Source organism: Emys orbicularis, chromosome 9, assembly GCF_028017835.1.
Source record: "Emys orbicularis isolate rEmyOrb1 chromosome 9, rEmyOrb1.hap1, whole genome shotgun sequence".
NCBI lineage: Eukaryota > Metazoa > Chordata > Testudines > Emydidae > Emys > Emys orbicularis.
This window is the reverse complement of record NC_088691.1, coordinates 98,390,051-98,417,411: the sequence shown is the minus strand read 5'-3', so window position 1 is coordinate 98,417,411 and position 27,361 is coordinate 98,390,051. Positions and strand designations below refer to the sequence as shown.

The 27,361-nt window shown below is 38.8% G+C and overlaps 1 protein-coding gene across 1 annotated transcript in view; it reads right to left on the bottom strand.

Annotated features, from left to right (window-relative positions):
* Window positions 1–7,480: 7,480 nt before the first annotated feature.
* The window catches only part of ATP11B (ATPase phospholipid transporting 11B (putative)), an 82,551-nt gene continuing 62,670 nt past the window's right edge, over window positions 7,481–27,361 (bottom strand). Inside the window, exons 28-30 of the mRNA XM_065411433.1 lie at window positions 26,560–26,725; window positions 12,926–13,059; window positions 7,481–8,590 (exon numbers count right to left, since the gene is read on the bottom strand). Coding sequence (XP_065267505.1) covers window positions 8,509–8,590; window positions 12,926–13,059; window positions 26,560–26,725 — 382 coding nt within the window. The 3' untranslated portion in view covers window positions 7,481–8,508. The remainder of the gene's footprint in view (window positions 8,591–12,925; window positions 13,060–26,559; window positions 26,726–27,361) is intronic.

Genomic DNA, 27,361 nt, shown 5'->3' with positions numbered 1-27,361 from the left:
TTACTGCCTTATTCCAACATTTGCTAAAGAAGAGGGGAGCATCTTCAGAAGAGGAAGGAGCGAGGTGGTCTCACCGGCACTGGAACCCCTTCATGGAGGGTGCGGAAGTGGTAGGAGGACACAGAGCTCAGGGAGAAAGCTTGATGTAGACATCTCCCAGTTGTACATTCCTTCCCAATATTCACAATGTGTTCAATAGTCACAGCTCATGTACCTCCTCCCATTCCATAAGCACCCAGCCTCATTCCGCTACTTGCAGACCTTTCCTCTCCCTTTTCTTCCTCACAGTGCCCCCCTTTTGCTCTCTCACTAACATATCCCTTACTGGGTTCTCACCCTTAAAAAAAAAAAACCAAAACACCCCTCCCCCTAGCCTCCCAAGTCAACAAACCAGACATGAAGATCTGTCACTGCTGCATAGTCACCCACCCTTCAGTTTGTCTATTTAGCCCAGGGGGCAGCCTGGATGGATGGAACCCAGCCGGCAGCGGGCTGAGCGGGGCCGGTGATCAGCCCGCTCCTGGTCTGGGGTTCCGTCTGCCGCCCGCGCTGCCGGTGTGGCACGCGAAACCTTAAATTAATGAGGACTTGGCCCACCACGACCCAAAGGTTGCCAACCCCTGATTTAGACCATAAGCTGTTCCCAACCACGTCAATCACTTACAAGGTAGTTCTGTAGAGCTGCTGCACTAGGTTTCCCACTTCTACTGGGGCCTGCTCTGTACCATTGCAATACAAACAACATGCTGGCCTCCATCACAGTACCGCTGCTGAATTCACCTCAGCATGGGAGCGCTAATCTCTCCCACTTCTAATATTGGCTCCCTCAGTCTTCCCTGGGAGCTTTAGGGTTTTGCTCACTCTGGAGCAGCCTCTGGCCAAAGGGGGTGGGGTGGGGGAAGTAAGGACATCTCCCATTCACATGTCAGCTCAAATGTGGCTGTTTGTCATATGTGGCCCTGAAATCTCCTCTCGGTCCAGTTCATTACCATCCAATTTACTACCTCTGTTGCTATCTTTAGCCACCTCTTTATAGAGGGTTCTGGCCCTCCCCCTGCTTCTCCCCTTTATAAAGTGAAAGCACATCATGCTGGGATATACCCAGGTTCAAAAGTTTAGGACGCATGCTCAGATTTGGGTAAGGGAAAAACCGTCAGCCCCATTAGAGAACTTTACAAATATTCCCCCCCCCCCCCTTTAGATGGAACACTTCTGCTAGGATTTGTCTTTGTTTTATAGTAAGATACTATTTACATGCAATTCATAGACTGCCCCTTCCACCATTTACCTCCATTAACATTACAGAAGAACTGGGCTGTATTTTGAAGACTCCCTCAGACAATTTCCTCTGCTTCGTTTAAAAACCATGAATTGCTGGTGTTTCCAGCAACTGCAAAATTTATAATAGTGTCCCGAGTAGCATCTGTATAATTTGCTTTCAGTGACAGGCTTGCCTACTGTAATGTATCACCAATGCACCCAGAGCCTTCAGAAAAATGGAGAAATGTGGTAGAGGCACTTGGCTGCATGCAGGCCTTCCCTCCCCTCCTCCTCCTCCTCCCCCTCCCCACCTGGGCTCAGCAGAGTAAGAGCTCCCAAGGACAAAAATCACCACCGGGGCCTAGCTATGCCTTGAGGAGCCACAAGCAGTTCGGTCTCTAAGTTACAGTTGGCTTGTTTGCTTTATAAGCCTACCGTGTGACTTCATCTAAGCTATCTTGACTGCTTCTCTCTGCTCATCCAGCACTGGTTTTCTCTGTTCCATTACACAATCCTGCCACAAGGGATGCAAATAAAACTTCACTGTAGTTACTCTTGTCAACTGGAATAGTTTTCATGGATCTCCTCTTCTCCTTCTACTTGTATGCCTTAAAATTCTTTAAAGGTCTTAAAATTCAACCTGAGGTCAAGTTTCTATAGGGTATACAGTTCTTGAGCAGAGGGATAACTGGCATGGAAGATGCAACAAAAAATAAGGTTGAATTGTATTCCTAATTTGATGCACAAAATGTTCCTTATTTGAAAGAGTAGGAGATGCTAAGGGACAAAGGAGCTGTTAAATTTGTAATGCAGCCCAAGAGAGTTTTTGAAGATTTGCGTCTGCTTGCACCCCATAAGAAACTTCACTGATAAAGTTTCAGCATAAGAAAACAAATAAACAAATAAAACTCAACAAAAGCTGCTGCTCTGCTAAACGTAAAGTTGTCTTGAAGGTAAAGATAAAGACAAAATTAAAACCTGAGTTTGCAAATGACTTCACTTACTCTAGGATGCTGGCAACAACAAAAAGGAATCAGCTATCAGAGAACGAAACTTCTCTTTGTTACAATTCTTGGATGCTGATTTGTGGCTACCAGAAAAATTAGCAGCTCTAAGTTGAAGAATGTGCTGAAGATTCCCTTTGCTATAGGTACACCAATGGGCTGTTGAAGGGATTAAATAAAACTCCCAAATGTAGACAAGAGAGGATGCTACAGAGCATTAAGATTGTAAAGTAACTTTTACAATAGCTCACAGGCAATTTAAACACAGACCTGTGGTTATGAAATCATGCTCTGGAGTACTGTTTCCACACACATAATGGTGTAGTATAAATGCATCAAAATAGACCCAATTCAAAGCAAAATTACACAATTAAAAACAAACCAACCCAGCTAAAAGTGAAAGTTTATATTTATTAAATAAATTTCCATGAACTATTTAAAAACAACTTCACTAACAGAACGGTACATTTAACACCCTGCATTAACTCTGCTGTCAGTCAGAACATTAGAGGCAGCACAGTGTTTGAGGTCTGAAATTTTTTTGTACTAATTATTGCTACAGTTTCCAGTTGTTAACGCCCATTAATGTCTAACAGTATCAATTTCAACATAGCATCCAGTACTTCTTGCATGAGTATCATTCAAGTTTTTTTTACCCAAAACAAGCAGCACTTGATCATGCTTTTCTTAAGGGGGGGGGGGGAGGAAGTTAAGATGATTCACTGTTTCTACATTTACATAAGAATTGAAACATTTAATGGGACCATAATTAAGCATTTTTCTTACAAATATACTCTTTGGTGTAGTAATGACATTTTATTTATACCTGAAACAGTCTGGTTTTTAAAGTATTCTGCCCATGCTTCTTAAATATATACATGCAACGTATTATGATTTATCCCACTGCCAAGATAAGAAAAATACAATCAACCAGGCTCCTTTGACATACGAAACAATTTCCTTTAAAAATGTTGACTATAAAGAATGATATTTCTATTACATTAGATCATGTTTAGACACATTTAAATGTGTCTTTTAAACAATTCACACTGTGTTGTAATTAGCAATATTTTTAGGGTGCTCTCATATACCTTTTTGTACTATATAATCAGATGCCTTTTTGCCCCAAGCCTGTCAGACTTTATTTAAGTTCCATGCATTTATACATACTGGAAACAAAAAGTCATAACTACAGTAATGACAATTGTCTACAATTACTGCAAAACCACTTGCATTATACTGTGGTAATAGCTAGAGCTAGATGAATATTTCAAGAAAGCGATGGAGAACATTCTAGTGAAAACCATGGATTAATGTGGATAACACCTGGGGTGTATTTTTCATTTGACTGCCTTTGCAATCTGTATGAATGATATTTAGCTGCAGGAATGTTTCCGTGGAAAACAAAAAGACTTGCAAATATTTTTGTGAATGTGTTTGTGAGAAGATCAGTTGCAGAAGTTTTCACACAGCCATAGCAAAATCTCCAATTTCCCCTACCCCTTTCATACAAGTTAAGTAACCCAAAATAGGGAGAAGAAACCAGATATATGTGACTGAGGTGATAAATCACACACCTTAGAAAGCAAATAGCAGAAGCAAGGAATTTGCAAACCAGCAGTAGACTGAAATGTTTGCATAAAACACTAATCTGTAAAATGTCTGTCTGTAGATAATTTGTGAACAGAAAAAGAGATAACTTAGTCAACTTCTTCATTATGAATGGTTTACCCAGCTCTAGTAATGTAACTCCATTAGAAACCATGATGATCATACGATAATGCAGTAACAATTACAGTTACTATGGGTTAACCTCTGTTAAATAGCCACATTACTATTGTATATTGTAAAATGAGAAACTAATATAGCAAGATAGAGGATTCTCTTGAACACATGATTTTGGTAGCATACATGGTAAGTACTTCTGAATGCTGCACGTCACAAATACAATTGGAGTACATAAAGCCTAATCTTAAACGAAAGTTTGTCAATCAAAAATTCTATAAACTATTCTTGTTTACCAATAGCTTTATGATGCGAGATTTCTAGTACTAGAAATGAGACTTTTCACACACAGAACAGTTTTATCCGATTGTAATTTCCAGTTCCCAGTCTCTACACGGTATGCTTTAGACACCAAATGTTGTGTGAAACAATATATGCTCTTGAAAAACTGACTTTTCCCCCATACCAGGTATTAAGATCCACTGAGAATTCAATCTAGTTTTAAAAGGTGGCTCTGGACAAAGTGCTCTCTTTCATCCATGTTATCAAACATCCGGCACAGTAAAATAAGAATGTATATAATGTCATGTGTTACTGTGAGTTAAGAATGTTTGGAGTAGCCTTTATTGCAGTAAAAGGAAACTCCATAAGGAATCCTTTGCATGTGCCTTCATTTTGTGGATTTCAAGAGTATATATATATACTCTATACTATACATTCTTTTCCCCTCATGTTCTCAATCAGAAAGATCAATAGTTACTGTTGGATAACTGAAGATGACATACTTGGTTAACTTTGCTTTGTGTAAAATTCCACATACTAGCAAATCTAGAACTGGCATATTGCATATACTGTAACAGTGAGAGGTGTATACAAAACCAACCTTTCTTGAGTAAAACCAATTCTACATTATTTGTGCTACATTACAAAATATTGTTGTTTTTCCTCCTAAGCATTCATTAGATAAACATTCTGTATTCTATGCAAACCAACTATGTATTCCCATTAATGAGAAATAAACATTACTGATAAAGTTTTTCTCCAAATAGAGAAGTGTACCTGTGGTAAACAGATAAATTCTTATGTATTTAAACAATTCAGGAAGAGCTTATTTCTTCAGTAACCTTAGATTTTGCTTGTTTGGCACAAAAGTATTCAACCTTTTATTCATACCACAAAAGTCAAAACATTATATATGTGTGGTATGGAATTGTTATAAATGCTTGGAGCAGGGTTATTTTTCAAAGCATTCCCCTTTTTTTTAAAAAAAAATAAACCATTTGCCATAATTTAGATTTCAAAACATGACATACTAATCACAAGAACTAATGAAAAACTATATGGCAACACTGAAAACCATTGAGGGCTGGCTAAGGAATGAATGACGTTGACAGACAACGGCTACTTTTGAGAAGTGAAGCATAATGGCTTAAAACACAAAGATAACAGTTGCAAACAACAGATATCTGATGAGAAGTTGTTTAGAAAATGGGGCCTACAATTATTTCACAGATAACGATGGCATAAAAACTTTTTTGTCTCAGGAACAGAAACCAGAGAAAACCTGTGCTAGTATTTAACTCAGACTTCCAAGTATATGTATACAATTGAAAGATTGATAAATCCACCAGTTGCTCAAGAATTTAAACTTTCATTTGTAAAAAGTTAAGTTTCTAGTTCTTATTGTAGCAAAAATGAAGATTCAAGATGTGAACCAAACTGATGCAGTGCTGGGAAAGCCATGAACAGCAGCAGAGGTAGGCACTGGAGGTGTTAGCAGTGAGGATGACCCAAAAATCTGAGAAGAGAAAAGGAGAACAGCAGTGGAGACATCTTAACACTTCCATCCTCTACAGTTCACAAAATCCAGGAAAGCTTGGGAGAAGTAGGATAATGGAGACCAATCTCTCTTGCAGCAGCAGCCCATGCCCCATAGTGTAGAAGACTTCTAAGGCTTTGTCCATACTATGAAAAAGATATCAGTCATGTAATTCACCGCTAATGCAGCTCTACAGGTGATAGCATAATGGAAGCTGTAGTGTAGACAGGGGCAGGCACTTAGACCATTGTGTTGTCTACCTTACACACAGGCCTGCCGACAGCAATTCCGGGCCCTAGGGCAGAACAGTCAATGGGTCCCCAGGCCCGGCGTGATGTTGCCACATTGGTGTGGAGCTGGACCACGTGTGGCGGCTGGTGCACGCACACACAAGCCGCGGACACGGTCCGCCTGACATTTGGGCGGTGCTGTGCCTGCGCTGGCTGGTGCCCAGCGAGCTGCCGGCTGCGCTCTTCTGGCATGGCCAACGCTTCCACATGCCTGCCCGGCTACCTTCGCCACCACCAGTACCGCCCTGCGGCCCGCCCGGGCGATGGCCCCTCCTGTCAGCAGGCCTGCCTACACACCTTGTCTACACTACCTACGCTACAGCATTCACCATTGCCACCACTGGTAGATAATTACAGGTCTGAGTTTTGCCAATATAGATGCAGCTTTCCACCACCTCCTTCTCCTTTTCGGGGGGGGGAGGGGGGCAGAAATTTTATTTATGGGACTTAGTAGCTAGAGGCTGATTTAAAACAGGGGTTCTCAACCTTTTTCTTGCTGAGGCCCCCCTCAGCACGTTATAAAAACACCAGGGTCCAGTGCGGTTGGGAGCACAGGGCTCTGGGCCAGTGGGGGACCCTTGGGCATAGGCATAGTTTTACTTCTATTTTTTTGGGGGGGGGGGAAGAGACAAGGGGTGGCAGGGCTCGAGCCAGCTCCACACAGCAGGGTCCAGTGCCACCTCCAACCCCGACTCACTCAGGAGGCCACCCAGCCTGTCTGGGCTGTGGGGGAACACAACCAAAAAATATAACTCAAAGGGGGAATCAGTTCAAAAAGTTTGAAAACCGCTCAGGATGCTGGGAGGGGGTAGCTAAGGGCTGTGTACAGGCAGGGGGGCTCCCAGTGCGGCTCCGAGCTTGAGCAGAGGGCACGCTGGGGCTCCAGGCTTCAGCCCCCCACTGCTCCTGGCTTGGGGGCGGGGGGAAAGTTTGACTGGCTTCAGGGACTTGAAGGGTAGCTTCAGCCCCGCGTCCTCCCGGCTTCAGTGCTGGGGTTTGGGGCACCAAGGTTCAGCCTCGGAGCTCCTCGGCCCCCCTGAAATGGTTCGTGAACCCCTGGTTGAGAACCACTGATTTAAAACATGGAGTCCCCAATCAGTGTCCACGGGCTGCAGCACTCTCCACCATCCCAGAAGCCGGGGTGGCAAAAGGCTGTCTAGCAACATCCTATTTGTATCTCTCTATGGCCAGTAGATTCAGTCCTCCTGCTAAGTAGTAGTAGTAGTAGTGGTGGTGATTGTGTGTGTGTGTGTGTGTGTGTGTGTGTGTGTCACACACACACACACACACACTCCTACCCAGCCCCAAGAACTCAGACACATTTATAGCAGAAAATGTAGCTGCAAAATTTATAATTCTGTGCAAAGTAGCATCTGTGCACTTTGTTTTTATTGAGATACATGTATATCAAACCATTGTCATCAATGTGTCAGATCCTTCAGATATATGAAGATAATGCTTAAATCTTCAAAGTACAGTATGAATATAAATATATAAAAATAAAACATGCAACCCCCCCCAACAATGGTAAAAGGATTAAATCATTTAAATTTTCAACACTTATGCTAGTGAGAACTGCACAATCCAGTCAACATGTTTTCCCCCTATTTTTCCATGTTAGGATCAATAATAGTTATTAAAACATGTAGGATATAATGGTTATGGAGGAGAATGACTGGCTCTTAAATATTACCTGTAAAGAACAGGAGATGCTTATTATACCTGAAGGGTACACAATGCTATGCTTTTGTCACCACTTGGAAAAGGCTATGTCATATTTTACATTTGTACACCAATACAAATATGTGGATGGTATTTCAATCTCTTAACAGCTAATCCATTAGCAGAGTTTTTTTTAAAAGTGATATATTAATGAATTGACTTGCCCATGGAAGAAACAAGAGTTTTGTTTATTTGTAGACTAAGAGGTTAGCATAACAAGAAGCTTCAATATAAATTTAGAATAAAAAAATCTCTCTCTCTCCCCACCCCCCAAGGGAAAAAAAATCAGCTTAATTTACAAAACCAGACTTAAAAATAAGTTAGTACCCTCAAATCGATTACTTGGGAGCAGAAAAATTTGGTCATTCCCTCACCTTGAGATCTCAAATAAAATGTCAAACACAGGCTTCCAACCTGTTAGTATGAAGCACAAAGAGGAAATGGGCACAGAAAAAGCATTCAAATATTTAATAATTTGGTTATAAGATTAGAAAATGTAGTGGAAGAGATTATCCTTCACATGTATGTTTTGCTATGCTACAAGATAGACCACAAGGTTTGTATTTAGATGTTTTTGTTGTGCTAGCACATTTTCTAGGACAGACAGTACAGCACTGAACTCATGCATAACCTATTATCAATATGCAAGCACCATATGGCTTCCACCAGGCACTAACAAATGTCCTTGTTAACAAGTGGGTGAGTCCATTGTGGAGAGAGTCAAGATGCTTCTGTCGTTGGTATAGTAGGGATCCGATGAGCTCCATGATCTACAGTAACAATAAAAGAAAAGTTTGGCTGACTAGGAACCTATAATTCTAGGTGAGAGGAAAAAAGGTCTAAGAGCATAAAGCAAATTACTCCTTTCTTTAAAACTGTAGTCAGTTAATTCCACCCTGACACCTGCAATTCATTCAAACCCTCAAAAATATGCTGCAACAACTATTTCATGAATTTTCTGAACAGACAGTATTTATTTTTAAAATTCACTATAACATGACTAAAAAGATATTTAACCTGCTATCAATTGAAATTATATGGGGCTTCTAGGCTTTTTGAGGCAACTTCAATATTATATATGTAAATCAGGCACGGTGAATACTACATTTATTTTTGGCATAGTAAGATCATTCTAACAAATCCTCTCAGTACACAAATAGCTAATTGCAGTATGCTAATATATTGGGGTTTTATTTATATATTTTAATACTGATGCAGTGAGCTACTTAACTTAGAACAAGTTTCATCTAATAGTTTAACTATAGACATTAAGATATACAGTAACTCCTCACTTAACGTTGTAGTTATGTTCCTGAAAAATGCGACTTTAAGAGAAACGATGTTAAGCAAATCCAATTTCCCAATAAGAATTGATGTAAAGGGGGTGGGGGGGGCGAAGTTAGGTTCCAGGGAAATGTTTTTCACCAGACAAAAAACTCTCTCTCTCTCTATACACACACACACACAAATACGTTTTAAACAAACAATTTAATACTGTTCACAGCTATGATGATTGTGAAGCTTGGTTGAGGTGGTGAAGTTAGCGGGTGGAAGAGAGTGGGATATTTCCCAGGGAATGCCTTGCTGCTAAATCAGTGGTTCTCAAATTTTTGTACTGGTGACCCCTTTCACATAGCAAGCCTCTGAGTGTGACCTTCCCCCCCCATATAAATTAAAAACATTTTTTTATATATTTAACATCCTTATAAATGCTGGAGGCAAAGCAGGGTTTGGGGTGGAGGCTGACAGCTCGCGACCCCCCATGTAACGTAACAATGAAACAACTTTAACCGGGACGACTTTAAGTGAGGAGTTACTGTATTTTACTATTGGCTGTTCTAGATTTAAACGAAAATGTATGACAAGAGAAAAAAATATCCAAACTATCATTGCTTTTTGATTCTGATATAATCTATCAACGTTTTTCACCTAAAAGTAAGTTATTTTCCTAGATTAATAAATCCAGTATATAGGCCACTGCTTTGGCAGGATTGCTAAAGTCAACATATTAGACTAAAAGTTGGAAATAAAGGGTGGGAAGGAAGGGGGCCACAAAGTAGAAACAATTTATGCTCCAAAGCCCACCTCTGTCAGAAATCTGCTATTTCTCCAAAAATAGTACACACATGTATCTTGACAGGTGTATTGGCTAATGACAGGTCCAGATCATTCAGTAATGGGTTCTACCATAAGAACTTATATGTGATCCAGCATTTTTAATATTCTATTGGCTGATGAGTAGACAGACAGTTTAGTTTAATGGAAGAGAGAGAGACAGACAGAAATGCATTTTACTAATTTGCAAGAAACATGCAATATTTCAATTTTATTTTAAATGAATGAAACAATGAAAAATGTATTTTGATTATATTTTAAAAAACAATAAATCTGCAGTACTCTATGCTGGTTGCCCTCTACTCCAAGCATTTGTACACCTTGAGATCAAAAGAAATGGCTCCCACCCAAAATTTGATAGCATAATAATTTCATATCCCATTATCATATTTGACTGAATATTAGGTGCACATATTGTATATAAACACAAGCTATCTATATCAACAAAATTGGAAAAAAGTGTTTTTCATTACAAAGGATTACAAAGCATTTTTACAAACTACATATATACAGGTATCACTTAATTCATCAATGATATGCAGCTGCCTCTGGGATGGAATAGAACAGTTGGTTCACACCAGCAGTAACATTACACAATAGTCTATTACATCTGAGATTGCATGCATCTTCTAAAAGACAATAGCTATTTAGTAAAATCTAAATTGTATTTGTATCCAAGCCTGATCTAAGCTTAACCCTGAGAAATAAATATATTTTGGGATTAAAAGTACTTCATTGTACCTTCAGGTAACTGTTTTATGTGACTTACATAATTAGTATGTTCAACAAAAGTATTCAGCAACTTTCACGTATTGCAAGGGAAGTGAGGGGAAGAATGTAAATATATCCTCCTACCACTTTTAGGCTAGATTTTAAATAGAAATGCTGAAGGGAAGGAGCTGGAATCACTCAAAACAAAAATGTAATAAATAAATGAAGCAAACAGATTCTTTTCTAGTTAATTTCATGAAGTGAAACTGAAAGGGTTGTGAAGAGCCATTTCAATATAAAAATTGGAGCTGCAGCAGCAACAATGGAACTTCTAAAGCCCTTTGACTAGCACCTAGATTGTTTTGCATATTCATTTGTTTAAAGCAATGTTAATTCTAATGCTTCAACAACTCTTTTTTAGGCTTTAAAATTATTCAGTTAGACGGTACAGTCATTAGGAAAAAAAGATGACAAGCGGTAACAGACAAGTAACCTGAGAAATAGCACAATATTGAAAAAGTGCTTTATATTCTGTCAAATATGATATTTTATTTTTATTATTAGTAGATCCCACCGAAGGAGGGAGGAAATTGTAAAATAAAATCTAGATGCCTAGCAGAATGAAAAAATAATTATACCTACCTTTATGAGATCCTGCACAATAAACAATTTTTGGCCAAAAGCAGCATCACTTATTAGGTGACATTAGAACAAAGAAAGCAGCGTGGAAAATAAAAGTTTCTAATTTGCAGCGCAGCGTTTTCATTTGTTACAGAAGATAGCAATAAGTGAAAATATAGCTAAAGCAACCACTACAGAAATGTTGGTTTTAGACCAATTAAATGCTCATCTTGTAGTTTAAAAATTCTATTCAACTGTTTATTTTACACATCATGCCTGCTTACTATACAGCAAGAGTTTTGATTAAAAAAATTTACTTGATCATAAACAGTTCCTTCTTATACAGAATAGGATATTTTTGCATAATTATACCCTAGATTTATGGAAATAACTAACAAAATTTCATAAGCAAGCCAGAATAAAGAAGATGATTAGAATCACAGACAATGTGTTAACACAAGAATTTTAAAACTGAACTATACCACATACCAAGTCAACACCTAAAGGTAAAATCAGAACTGACAATGCATGTCAGTATAAATTACCCATACAAGATTTTATTTTGTATGAATGATATCACATCCTTTAACTTAAAAAGAGACAGTTCACATATTAAAGGAAACCCCAGGTAAATGTGACAAGTGCAATTTTTTTCCAGGTTTGGCTTTTGAATAATGGAGTACTATGATATCATTCAGCAAAAGACAGACTAAGATATACAAAAGGTTTTTTATTTTTACCCCCAAATTTGTTACCTAGTTCTCTGAGTTTGTTTGAAACGGGGAGATGTGAAAGTGTTCACTTCAGTAGATCTCAAAATCACTTTCTAAATTTCTTTCACAGCTATGTTTGTTGTAAGATGTCAGCATTACCTGTGACAAATATTTTTGATTATTCTTATGTTTTTCTTCCACCAATGTGCGTTTTAGTGTATGTAATTCAAGAAGATATTTAGCACATATTTTTGAATGGCACTCGTGATTTTACTGACATTTTTGATACAAACAGAAAAATCCTTCAAACTAAGTTAATTTGAAGGCTTTGTTTTGTAAATTAGCTGGTTTCTAGAAATAGAGTATAAAAGTTATATTACAAAAAATATTTAAATTTAGTAACCACCAATGGATGAAAAGTCTAAAGACTTTCCTTTTAATGATAGAGTTATTGTCTGGGGGAAATGCGACCCTTTTGTATATCTTTAGAAGTAACAAGCTAATCCATGACTATTTGGAGGACATACATTAAGTATCAAAGGAAAAGCCTTTTGACGTGACAAATAACGCTTGATTTGTGAAGGCAAAAAGCTGGATCAGGAAAACAATCAGCACAGTGAGGTTTGTTTTTCTAAACAGAAGGATGTACAAACCCAGAGAAAATACCATATATACACAACACAAGATCTCATACTAGAAAGACCAAACAAAGTTTGAAGAGTTCTGTTTCTTGAAAAACCGTTTTCTTCCTTTTTCTAACAAAAGCACTCCCAGTAAGCAAGAAACGGATCTTTTAGGATCAAAAAGCACTATCAAGAACAGCATTTCCTGTTAATTACGCAAAACCTGCAACTGGTTTGCTAGACATCTATAGCTGCAGGCTCATCAGGTTCCAGTTTATAGGAGAATCGTCTGCAGCAAAGGCTATTGAGAGAAATTCCACACCTGTTGACCCGGGTTGGACTACATCTTCCCATTAGTCGTTCCAACGTTCTTCTAACAGATGCGCATGCTGTTTCCCCATCGGAGAAGCAGCACATGGAGTCCAAGCAGTTGATACCTGAGCCCGTCTCAGTAAGCTGGAGTGAAAAAAGAGAGAATTAGTATTTGTGGATTCTTGTGACAAAAGTGTCCTGCTATCACAGACAATGCTTAAAGAAGGTTAGTTTTTAAATTTCAATAGTGTTAATAGAATATGTTTCTATTTTATAGGAAAATCATTATGATATCTTATTAAGAAAAGCATTTGCTTTCTCCATGTGAATCATACAGATGGAGATTTAGATGCTTTTTGGTGCGGCCAAGGTTTGAACAAATAAATGAACAAATGGCGATTGTTTAACATTGATCCCACACAAGCACCCAGCAAATAAAAATATGTCCAGGTCCCACTACTGTCGTAAGTAACCTGGCTGGCAAATCATCTGCTATAGTGCTCTACCTGTAATACACTTACAGGGGCAGATCGCCAGTTAGTATAAATTGTCATAGCCCCATTGACGTTAATGGAACTATGACAATTTACACTAGCTCAAGATCTATCCCCATTCAAAATATACTAGCGCCCCCCCCCCCCAATAATAATAATAATAGAAAAAGGCTTTAGAATAAGTGAGACTGTGGATGTGGCAACCTGCCTAAAAATAATAGTTTTAACAATTCAAAAAGAACTGCAGAACGCAGTTTTCTGAAGGAAGTCAGGTTCCATGACTAGCCATAGACTCACTATTACTATTTTAAGCTGACATTAAATCATAAGCAAAAAAGTCAGAGGTAAATTTTTCTAGCTACCCTTCTTGTCTTATTTACATAGTTCTGAAATTTTATCCCAGGTTACCATTTATGATGCCAGATAAGCCTCCCTTTACAAAATACAGGATATGGATTGGAATTTGGGAATGCCATTATTAAAGCTTATGATACGGAGTTGAACTAACCTCTCACTTTTTTTTGGGGGGGGGAAGGTTGTCTACAGATTTTTATTTAAATTTAAACACAGAATTAACATTAAGAACCATCAGTCATATTCACGCAAGAATAAGGAAAAGTTGAATGTTAGTATAACTATGAATGAATACAACAAAGTTTATTAGTACATGTAAAACATATTAGAATAAACTGAGAGAGGTTACACAGAGTTTAGGAAGATGTTTTTATTACAAATCACCTATTAACAAGTTCCTTCATACTACACTTCATCTGAGTATTTTTCCACTGCAGCACACATAAAATTCCAAATATTTAGCACTACAGAAAAACTGGAGAGAGAATAATTTGAATTCATTTGTGCTTATCTCCCTTCTAATAGGGTATACAAATCTACTGAGGGTGGTGATGTGGGGGTGAGGAGGGGGAAGCTACCTACATAACTCAAATTAAACTATTTGTTTAGCAGTTACACTAATTCGGGGGGGGGGAAGACACATTAAACTGTATTGGTCACTTAACATCACAGATGCAATGCAATGAGATGAATTATATACAGAAGCGTACCTCCTGACTGGACGATATGTATCAGTTATTCTGAGGCTCTAAAAATTTCCAACAGGACGTTCAAATATTTACAAATTTATGCTGCTCACTTTAGATATAGAAATTAACAGAAGTAAGCAGGAGTTGAGGACAGAGAACCTCTCAGAAGGTGCCTCAGTAAATCACAGGAGCGGGGCTTTAAAAAGTCTCATGAAAGAGATTAAGATCTGAGATTTCTACTTACAATTGGCTCAAAGTTAGCAGAAAATGGTCTCTAATAGTATATAATGTTTTCCAATAATTTCTATCTGATCACACATGAAAGAGCTCCATTATTACTTATTCATGCATGATACATGTCCCTTTTCTCACTACACTCATGGAGGCATATGTACCTATATTTTTGTTTCATAGTCGCTCCGGAAACAGGTCTTTTATTAGCAGTAGATTCATATAACCCCTAATTTTGGATCAGTGGCGAGCCAACTTCACATTCTATAATCTTGATTTTTATATACAGAATTGATTCTTCCCTTAATACATACTGTAGGAAGCAGAACCTGCTCCCTGCAGTATTCTGGGGCCATAAAGTTGACTTCACCAATCAGCTGAGGGAATATCCAGATGATGCAGAGCTATGGCCTCCTTAGCCCCTGGCAGAGGGTGCGTATTGGGGAAGTAGTCAGGGTGTAATTGCGCTCTAATAATCCCTAGCCGGCATAATGGCTGGAGATCACTGAAGAATGTTACAAGCTGACACAAAGAGGGAATAGCCAAGAGGCTGCACAGGTTTGCACTTGTGGGATGAAACAGTTGGCACCAGAATTTGGGAAGAAGGGTCATATAAAAGGTGCATAAAACTATCTTTGTCTCCCTCAATGCCAGAATCCTATGCTCTGTCTGTGCAATCTTTAATGTATAATGCACCATGTATTTCTGAACTGCCTATAAAACATATAAAAAAGCAGTGACTGCGATGCAAAGGGGGGATTTTGGAAAAACAAAACAGGCTAAAATAAAAAAAAAAAATCTACTTAAGATGAAAATATTTGATTTCTAATGAGCTTAAAATCAATTTTGCCTTTAGTTTCTGTGCAATACAATAGTGGTTTAATAAGGAGTCAATGCTTTACCATGACTCAAAAGGGTTAATACTACCTACTTGAAAATAGTGACTTTACAGAATCCGGTATGTAGATAATTGCGAAGAATTAATATTTGCTATTTTAAATCCACAGACCTCCCACTTTAAAGACTAAAAACTGAGTGGAAGCATTACAAGTAGTACTTCCAGAGTCAACTGTGAACATCAGAGATCCCTTTGCAATCCCAAATCCACACCTTCCTTATATCAGCTATACCAACTAGCTCTTAGTAACATCAAAAATAATATTAGACTGTAAAGGAGACAATAGTAAAATAAACTCAATATGATGACAGTGGCTACCTGGTTTAGGATCCATTCTCTTTATATCTCTTTCCTGAATGAAGGATTTTATCTTTAATACAGAATCTCCCCTCACTGCCTGCATCTCTTCTAGCCTTCCTCTCCAATTTTAGATCTGTGCACAGATTTGATCACAGTTGTGTGTTACACTAAACTAAGGCCTGACAAAAACAGGTAAGACAACAATGCAGAAGAATGCTGTGAGTTGGACAGTACTGAGCACAGATAGTTTTAAAACAAAAAAGTCTCTGGCAATACTAAGTGTATCCTCGACTGGGCTGCAACTGGTAGGAAGAGCCACTGCTTAAAGATTGACATATACAGAGAAAAAAATGAGAACACTAATCTTTGGGCTGCAAAGAAGTTTTCAAAAGGTATGGTTTAGGGCTATTTAAATCATTGTAATGCAAATGTTTTCCAGGGGAATGGATAACTTTAATGGAATGAATCAAGAAAAAAAAAAAATACTATGTATTACAATTAGTGATTCAATCTGTTAAGCCCAAACAAAAAACATGCCGTCATGTAAGTTTCCTTGTAAATATCACAAGTATGGGAATTTCAAAGATGATTCCATGACGGACTATACATAAGGGTACAGTGGGAGTACTACCTAGTGAATGCAAGAACTGTCCTGCTGGCTAGATGGATCAGCTAGCAGTTGCCTATTGTCCTCCCCTCTGTGCCTGCTTTCAGCAAAGTCATATGCTGAGCTGACTGAACCCTTATCCTCTTCCATCTAGAAGGACAGAAAAGCAACAAATCTTATAAAACACCACACTCAGTTTAAGTTAAAACAGTAATCTTTAAACCAATCTTTAATCTACTGACTTGTTCTTGATAGAACAGTGCACATTTGCTTACGCAGGAAGAGATGACCAGTTTCTCAAGTTATCCAAATCACAAATTATTTATTAATGCACATCAATGTTACCACAGAGTATAGTTTGTCAACAAATTAAAGGCTTACAAAGAATGTAGATAAGTAATTTTCAATTCCGACCCCTTCCTCCCCCAAATAAAGGCCTAAAACTAGCGCTTTTGTCCAAAGGGTCTTTCCAATTCTTTTCCCAGTTTGCCAAATGACACCTGCAGGTTTTAGTTCAACAAAGCACTTATATCTCATTGAAGCATATGCTTATGTGCTCTGCTAAAAAGAAATGGATTTAAGTATGTGCTTAAAGTTAAGCAAATGCTTAAGTGGCACTTTGCTGAAGCCGGGTCCTAGATACTAATATAATCGATGCTATGTAAATAGCTAAAATAGATTATGAGATGGTTGTTGCTACACCACAATTAAGCTTTAAAGTAGCTTCCCATTATGAGCCCCATTTTTACCTTCTCCTAGTCACCCCAACAAGAGACTGATTCCTCTGAAATTTCAAATGCTACATCTCATCCTTGGTTAGTTTTTCTAGAAAATTTAGAAAAGGCATTTTGAAGTTTGGCATTTCAAAAGTCTCCCTGGCACTTTAAAAAAAAAACAAAACAAAAAACATTTCCCTAAATCTTTTGCTCAGTTGTACCTCTAAAATGACTTAGTCTACAAACACCAAATAATTTTTGTTATTTGTACTGTGGCAGCCCATAGGGGCCCCAGTCATGGATCAGGGCCCAACTGTGGTAGGCCCAGTACAAACAAAAAACAAAAAGATCATCCCTGCCACCAAAGAGCATACAATCTAAGTCTGTCATGCTAAGAAGAGATGCCTTGGTGCCCCTTAGAGAGAGAGAGAGAGAGAGAGAGAGTGTGTGTGTGGGGGGGGGGGGGGGGAGGGAGGGGAGAGCATTGAAGGGTGAGGAAAAGGCTGGTTTACCAGTGGAATTACAACATATATATAACAATATGTACAATACAAATTTAATAGAAATTGATCTGCTTCTGGCTCCAGGCTTTGCTGCAGCAGCTACTGACCAGAGGCAGACATGATAGTGAAGAGAAAAACAGTAGCAGTTCAGGTCATGAAAACCTGAGGCCACAGAGGCATACTCTTGTAGTCTTGGAATGGAGGGCTTTAGGAAAAGCAGACGTGCATGGAGATAGTGGAGAAAACAAGGGGCAACAGTGGAATCGTTTGAGGAGGATGGGGGCAGAGAGTGATGGAAGGACAGAGCTTGAGCCACATTAATAAAAAGTGTTAACATTTAATTCCTAGATTTAAAACTTCACGCATTAGCATTCCACGTGGATAAAAGTCTTTCCTGTCCCTTAGATTCCCCTTCTGCTGTACAAAACCTTAATTTGCCACCCAACTATAATGACCCCACTACACACAACTTTCATGTACAGGGTGAAGTCTATAGGAGAGAAGCCACCTAGAAGAACTCTTAAGACCTGCTGATGCCTGCGCTACTCATATGGACCATATATACTAATTTACTTTGAACTTTTGGCACCACATTCAAAACACAGGGACATTCCTAAACAAAAACTTAGTTTAAAAAAAAAAAAAAAAAAGCTAGAAAGTGCCAACTTACCTTCCTTCAAAAGTTAATTTTGTGCTGCATTTCAACAAGATTAACTCCCTATGATATTCAGAAATCTGAGTTGCAGACTTCCTGGTATTTCTGCTAGAGTGCGTTGCATTACAAGTACCATCACATGGTAATAACAGAAAAGAATGGAATTGTTATTTCGAATTTCTCTTTGTGGTGATGTCGCTCACCCTGGCAGATGAACCATGGAGTCTGCAACTGAGATTTCTCAGGTTTTTAAGAGTTAGTTGTCACAATTATTTGTTTAAAATATAGCACTCATTACCTTTGCATAGGTCACTTTCCTCTCCTATTTCCCCTATTTTGAAGGATGTACATCCATTCCTTCAATGTAGGTCACATGGATGTCCTGGTCCTGATTTACAGGCACCATCCCAGACTTAGACAATCAAATACTATATGAACAAAACTGTGCTTTTAATTTTTTGTTGCTGCAAAAGTGGATGGTTGTATAAGGCTGGGATGAAGGTTTGGCCCTTAATCTTTGTTGCAAGTTAAAACATTTATTTTTGTGCATGTTTTATTATTTCAAAAAATGTCAAATCGTAGTCCTATAGCATTTCACATACTGAGACTGAGTGCATTATAAAAGTTCCAGCATCTTAGTATTTTTCCTAGACAACAGACAGGCACAATTCAGTCTTTTTGAGTATTTCATACAATTTACACTGAAATATCTTTAGAGACACAGACATCCATAATACATTGAAAATAAACAACATTCACTTGATAGATGCATTAAACAAAAGCAAGAGTCTTAGTTGATGCACAAATGTATATTTACACCCAAGCAAAAGACATGTTCTATGCTCTTATGGCACAAGTGAAAGCAAATTAAAATGGGCAAACAATTAGCAAGAAAACTGCTGCCTAAAATACAAGGACCTTTCTGTTGTGGTCTTATGAAGCTGTAGTTATCCAACATGCAGAAAGCACTGCTAATTTTGACTACACAAAGCAAAAACATTGGAACCATGCTAAAAACTGTGGTTATTTTAAAAATGGATGCAAGAAAGACTAGTACTGTATTCTCTAAATTGAGCATCATGCTAGGGATTTTCTCCTAAAAGACCATCTAATACATGCTACTTATGAGAAGCAATTGGCCTGAAAAAACACAGAGCAAAGCCAAGAAAGATGCCAAATAGAATGAATCTCCACTATAGATACTGCCTCTCATCCCACTTTGATATTCATGCCTCTTCCCATTTCTCTCATTGCTGGTTAGTTGACCTTCAACATGCATAAGAGTTTATGAGGAATTGTCCCTCCTACTCTACCTAATTCTGCTCAGCTGATTCCTTGCCCTGGATAATGGCTGCAGTGCGATGAACTCATCACTTAAAGCAACTCTGTTGGAGTACATCTATAAGTGGACAGAGAAGGGATGGAACATACAAGTCAGTAAGTAATAGTATTTTTCTAAGAGAAAGACACAGGACAGGATTTTAAAAGACATTGTTATTTACTGGAATATACTTCATACGCACAACACATATGAGACTGATACTTGCAGATTGTTCCTGGCACCATCATCATTTATTTTTCACCGGGGCCATGTTTAAAAAGTGTCCCTTAACTTTCATAATGGGTGAAAAAACCATGGAAATACTTGGGGCATACTTCTCCAGCTGTCCTTAGACTCTCCCGCCACCCCATTAGTATTGCAATTTCTGCTGTTTACCAAAAGATTTATATTTTGACTGGGATTGTCCCCCCCAGTAGCCACATCTTCCTATATGATCGCACGGTAGTTATAAATGCAAAAGCTCACAGCAATTACAGAATGATGATTTCATTGCAATACCAGGCAGAAAATCTTGGAACATGGCAAAAAGTCATGCTTGTCCCACTATGAAAGCCCATTTTCAAGCCACACTACATTTTTTGCTAAGTTTTTAATTAAATCGGCTTTCAAAATGCAGTAAAACTAATAGTTTCTTACACAGTAGTTCCTGATTAGAATACCTTAACTTTTATTTTTTAAGACAGCTTTTAGAAACAGTGTATAATGTTATTTTTTAGCTATTTCTCTCATGCAGAAGTTTATCAGATCTTACATGATGTCTAAATTAATTACGTGCAGAAAATAATTGGTCTCTGGGGAATGATTATTTTGATGATAGTAGTATTTATAATTTCCAAAGTAAACTATTATCTGGGTTTAAAAAGATGTAGACAATCTGTTGACTCATTTTTAGGGTTACTGGGACACTTATTATACCTTGCATACCAAGTTAAGAAAATGTACTTTAAGCTTGCTTATTTCTCCCAGTGAAATATTTTAGAACTTAAAGGTGAAAGACAGCAGGTGATGAAAGCCCAACAGCTCCATTTTTAAAAATTTGCGATTACTGCATGTAATCTATTTCCTTGTCCTGACCTAAAACTAGTTTTACTTTGCTGTATCACACAGAGCAGGGGTCGGCAACCTTTCAGAAGCGGTGTGCCGAGTCTTCACTTATTCACTTTAACTTAAGGTTTCGCGTGCCGGTAATACATTTTAACGTTTTTTAGAAGGTCTCCCTCTATAAGTCTATATTATATAACTAAACTATTGTTGTATGTAAAGTAAACAAGGTTTTCAAAATGTTTAAGAAGCTTAATTTAAAATTAAATTAAAATGCTGCTCTTACGCCGCCGGCCCACTCAGCCCGCTACCGGCCTGGGGTTCCGTTCACCTAGTTCGGCAGCGGGCTGAGCAGGGCCTGCGGGACCCCGGCTGGCAAGGGGCCGGCAGCCGGGACCCCAGACCGGGGGTGCAGGTGGGAATGTGGAGGGTGGTGGTGGTGCAGGAGCTCCCGTTTGGTGCTCAGGGTGGGGGGAGGGGATGTGTGGGGGGGTCCAAGAGTCAGGGCATGGGGTGTGAGGGGTGCAGGAGTCAGAACGGGGGCTGGAGGTGTGTGTGGGGGTGCAGGGGTCAGGGCAGAGGGCTGGGTGTGTGTGTGGGGGTTCAGGGCAGAGGGCTGAGGTGCTCGGCTCATGGGGGTGCTCATGGCAGGGGGCTGGAGGGGATATGCCCCGTTCCCACACCATTCCCCAGGGCCCCATCCCCACCTCTCTCTGCCTCCTCCCCGGAGCAGCGAGCACACTGCGGCTCGGCTCCCCCTCCCCCTCGCAAGGGCGATCAGCTGATTGGCTGCAGGGAGTGGGAGTGGCAGGAAAGCACCACGCTGTGGGAAGAAGCGGAGGATGGGGGAGCTTGGCTGCCGGCATGACCAAGCTTCTGCCCCCGCAGGAGAAATCTGTGGGCGGGGGGGAGGAGGGGGCTGAGTGGGGCCAGGACACCGGCAGGCAGCAGTGTGCCATCAAAAATCGGCTCGTGTGCCGTCTTTGGCACGCGTGCCACAGGTTGCCGACCCCCAACATAGAGTCTCAGTTATTGGGAGCTAAGCTGTTTTTAAAAGATGCAAGTACACAGGAATTAATTCAGTCACATGTAAGATGCAGTTGTATTGCGAAAAGTAAGTTTACAATGGAAATGTGGAGTTCCACTTATTCTCTCAATAGCTTCCATACAAAATTTGCATATTTTTAAAAACAACAACAACTTTTTCTAGTTGTCATCCCTACCAACTCAACATGAGATCTGAAAGTCAAACTGGGTTATTTTCTTTGCTTTGAGATCAACAGTAAAAAAATTCTGTAATTGGAATTTAGTTAACAAACGTAATGATGTACAAACCTGAAAAGAATCCCATACCGCACCACTTTAATGATAATACAGCTAACTAAAATAAGTAGAAAAAAAATGGTCACCCTTCACTCATGTTTAGTTCCTTATTCCATGGTAACTCCCATTGATTTCATGATCTCAGACTGGTCCCAAGAACTGCTCATATAAAGTGGCAGAACCTGACCCTTAGATTGCAACTGTTGAAAGAGGCGAGTATATGTATGAATGTATGCAGGAGGAGATCCATGAAATAGTAAGGTCCCGTTTTTGCAAATTTACTTTTCTGACTGTAACTACACTTCTAAAGACACACATGCACACACACAGCTAGATGGTCATTAAGTTGTTACCACCATTAAAAATTACTCAACAGTTAATGGATTTTATTGCAAAGTTTAGCTGATTGTCTAATGCAATTAATACCAGAATTGGGGTTTCCCAGCAAGATGTATTCCAGCAGAATGCAGTGGCACTAATGCAGATGCTGCCAAACTGTCCAGTACTAATGGAGAAAGGGAAAAAAAATGCACTAACCAAAACACATACCTACACTACCACAGGAAAAATGTTAGATAGTATCATACTTCTCTCTTAGGTAACATGACAGGCCATGCCCATAAGCATACAATCACAATGGCAACAAACATCTTACTGAAAGATTAAGTGAGATTAAAAATAGATGTATTATAATGAATGGAAATCAGAAGCTAGGAACTGTAGAAAATTGATAAGAGGAGAAAAAAAGACAAGCAGAAATCTATGGCTAGCTGAGTTAAGGAAAATAAGTGTGTGTGTGTGTGTGTGTGTGTGTGTGTGTGTGTGTGTGTGTGTGTGTGTGTGTGTGTGTGTGTGTGTGTGTGTGTGTGTGTATGTATGTATGTATGTATATAAAGTCTGTTAGGAACTAAAGGACTCCTGTACCAATGTAATTGGTGCATTACTAGATGGAAGTGGTAGAATTTGCCAAAAATGCAGAAAGCAGAAGTGTTCCATAAATATTTCTGTTCTGTATTTGGAAGAAAGTCAGACGATGTTGTCATATGATAATGATGAAATATTTTCCATTCCAACAGTAACTAAGGTGGATGTTAAACAGCAGCTACTAAAGTCAGACATTTTAAAACCAGCAGGTCCAAATAACTTGTATCCAAGAGTTCTCTAGACCGTTACTGTTGATTTTCATTAAGTCTTAGAATGCTGGCTATGTCTCAGAGCACTGGAATAAAGTTAATGCGGTGCCAATATTTTAAAAGGGTCAATGCGACAGCCTGGATAACTATAGGCCTGTGACATCGATCCTAGGCAAAATAATGGAGTGACTGATACAGGACTTGATTAATAAAGAATTAAAGGAGGGCAATATAATTAATGCGAATCAACACAGGTTTATTGAAAATAGAGCTTGTCAAACGAATTTGATTTTTTTTATGAGATTACAAGTTTGGTTGATAAAGATAATAGTGCTCATGTAATATACTTAAACTTCTGTAAAGAATCTGACTTGGTATCGAGACATTTTGAGTAAGAAACCAGAATGATACAAAATCAACATGGAACAGATTAAATGGACTAAAAAATGTAATTGTAAATAGAGAATCATCAACAAGTAGGTGTGAATCCATTAGGGTTTTGCAGGGTTCGGTTCTTGCCTCTACACTATTCAACATTTTTATCAATGACATGGAAGAAAATAAAATTGTTACTGACACAGTTTGCAGATGAAAAAAAATAGGGGAATGTATATAAAGAAGACTTGTCGCTGATACAAAGCGATCTGGATCACTTGGTAAGCTGGGAGCAAGCAACTAATGTGTGTTTTAATATGGCCAAATGTAAAGTCATACATCTAGGAACAAAGAACTTAGGCCATACTTACAAAATAGAGGACTCTCTTGGGAAGCAAGGAGACTAAAAAAAGATTTGGAGGTCATGGTGGATAATCAGCTGAACATGAGCTGGCTAATGTGATTCTTGGATGCAAAACAGGGGACTCAAGTAGGAGTAGAGAGGTTATTTTACCTCTGTATTTTGCACTGGTGCAACTACTGCTGGAATGCTGTGTCCAGTTCTGGCATTCATAATTCAAGGATGTTGATAAACTGTAGAGCGTTAAGAGAAGAGCCACTAGAATGATTAAAGGACTGGAAAACGTCTTACAGTGAAAGAATCAAGGAGCTCAGTTCCATCTATTAAGTTTATCAAAGAAAAGATTATGGGGTGACTTGATCTATCTATCAGTACTTACATGAGGAACACAAATTTGATAACAGAGGGCACCTCAATATATCAGACAAAGGTATAACAAGATCCACTGGCTGGAAGCTGGACAAATTCAGACAAGAAATACGGTGCAAATAGTTAACAATGACAGTAATTAACCACTGGAACAACTTACCAACGGTTAGTGGATTCTCCATGACTGGAAATTTTTAAATCAAGATAGGATGTTTTTCTAAAAGAGGCTCTAGTTCAAATGGGGATTAATTCGGGAAGTCCTGTGGCCTGTTATTCAGCAAGTCAGACTAGATGACAACGGTGGTCCCTTCTAGCATTATAATACAGTTTTATTAAACTCAATAACCTTTAGTCAAATAGTCTATATAAGGCATAAGTCATAACCAGGATTTTATGGAACACTAAATACATTATGGAGAATGTTTTATCAGCATATAATAGAGAAGTATGTATTTCTGTATAGTAATACTAATGAATATTTGCTATAAAACTATTTTGCCAAACTACACGCTAGTGAAATCATTTCAACTATTGCACATCATTACATTGTAACAGCCACTCAAAGGCAATAATCTCTCTAGACACTTCGTTCAGTCTCAGAAAACAAGAAGAGTAAATTTTGCAACTAGCTTTAAAGCAGTGCAACTCTTTACGAAACACGTACCCTGGCACGCTTTTATAAACGTAGATGCTAAAGACTGAACAGTTTGTGTGCCAACAAGTCTGTAGGCTCACTTTATTCAGAAATGGTTTATTCAGTTCTAGTACAAAAGTTATCCTTTGCAAGAGTAAAATCCTTACTTACACTTGGATCTGATGATAGCATTAAATAGGTTTACATAATTTAAATTAATTATCTTTTCATAAGAACATGAGAACGGCCATACTGGGTCAGACCAAAGGTCCATCCAGCCCAGTATCCTGTCGTCCGACAGTGGCCAATGCCAGGTGCCCCAGAGGGAATGAACAGAACAGGCAATCCTCAAGTGATCCATTCCCTGTTGCTCATTCCCAGCCTCTGGCAAACAGAAGCTAGGGACACCATGCCTGCCCATCCTGGCTAATAGCCATTGATGGACCTATCCTCCATGAATTTATCTAGTTCTTTTTTGAACCCTATTATACTCTTGGCCTTCACAGCATCTCCTGGCAAAGAGTTCCACAGGCTGACTGTGTGTTGTGTGAAGAAATATTTCCCTTTGTTTGTTTTAAACCTGCTGCCTATTAATTTCATTTGGTGACCCCTAGCTCTTGTGTTATGAGGAGTAAATAACACTTCCTTATTTGCTTTCCCCACACCAGTCATGATTTATAGACCTCAATCATATCCCCCATTAGTCATTTCTTTTCCAAGCTGAAAAGTCCAAGTCTTATTAATCTCGTCTCATACGGAAGCTGTTCCATACCCTTTAATATTTTTGTTGCCCTTTTCTGAACCATTTCCAGTTCCAATATATCTTTTTTGATATGGGGCGACCACATCTGCATGCAGTATTCAAGATGTGGGCGTACCATGGATTTATATAGAGGCAATATGATATTTTCTGTCTGATTATCTAGCCCTTTCCTAATGATTCCCAACATTCTGTTCACTTTTTTGACTGCCACTGCACACTGAGTGGATGTTTTCAGAGAACTCTCTACAATGACTCCAAGATCTCTTTCTTGAGTGGTAACAGCTAATTTAGACCCCATCATTTTATATGTATAACTGGGATTACGTTTTCCAATGTGCATTACTTTGCATTTATCAACACTGAATTTCAACTACCATTTTGTTTCCCAGTCACCTAGTTTTGAGAGATCCTTTTGTAGATCTTCACAGTCTGCCTGGGACTTAACTCCCTTGAGTAGTTTTGTATCTGCAAATTTTCCCACCTCACTGCTTACCCCTTTTTCCAGATCAATTATGAACATGTTGAATAGGACTGGGCCTTGCACAGACCCCTGGGGGACACCACTATTTACCCCTCTCCATTCTGAAAACTGACCATTTATTCCTACCCTTTGTTTCCTATCTTTTAACCAGTTACCAATCCATGAGAGGACCTTCCCTCTTATCCCATGACAGCTTTCAAATGAAACCACTATTTTACATACTGAAGCATCATAAAATTTTCAATTTTTGCAGAGGAAGTGATCTTTTGACATTTATTCAGAGAAGGATTATTTAGTTATCCACTTACAGGATTGAATTTAATAAAGTTCTTCTTTTAATTATTGACCATGTTCTATATAAAAATATAACATTACCTGAGCTTTTTCAGTACTTGTTGGTTGTAGATGTCTGCACAGCACTTTCTTCACAACATCAAGAAACAAACAAGTGACAACTATGACGATTATGGCAAACCAAGCGGAACCACTTGACAGCAACTGAACAAATACAAAGTACATGTCCTGCGTATGCAAAAATGGCCTGAAAAATTAGAGAAAGGATAATTAGAGGAAAATATCAGAAGTACAAATTAAACAAAACTAATTTGCTAAATTCATCCCCGTTTTATGCTGTCCACCAGAATAAGTCAGAGTGTAGGACCCCAGCACCGGCGAGTCCACTGAGGGGAGTCTAGTAGTTGAAAGTGGCATAGGGCAGCTAAAAAGTGAATGGGGTGGGCTGGAGAAGAGTGTAGCTAGGGAAGTTTGGGGATGTGCTGTTTTAATTCATCCCTGCTGCAGCCTCTATAAGAGGAAATGCTCCTTTGGAACACCTTAAAGCTGCCCATCAACAGAACATCGCCTTGCCATATGTCATGGATTTCCCACAGCTGTGTAAGGTTCCATACGGATACAGCTATATGCAATTTGCACATCCCTGTAGAACCAGAAATGAGAACAGTGCAGGATTTTTAAAAGGGACATGATTAACAAGAGTATTCTTTAAAGTATTCTGATTGTTAAACCAACATTATGTAGAAATTATGAAGCCTTAAATTCTATGAAGAACTAATAGGCAAATATCTAATTAGTTCATCTTCCATAGTTGATACAGTGAGCCTTGCATTGTGCAGCATGGTGAAGTGAAAAATCTGTATTTACAAAGAAAACGGTCCAA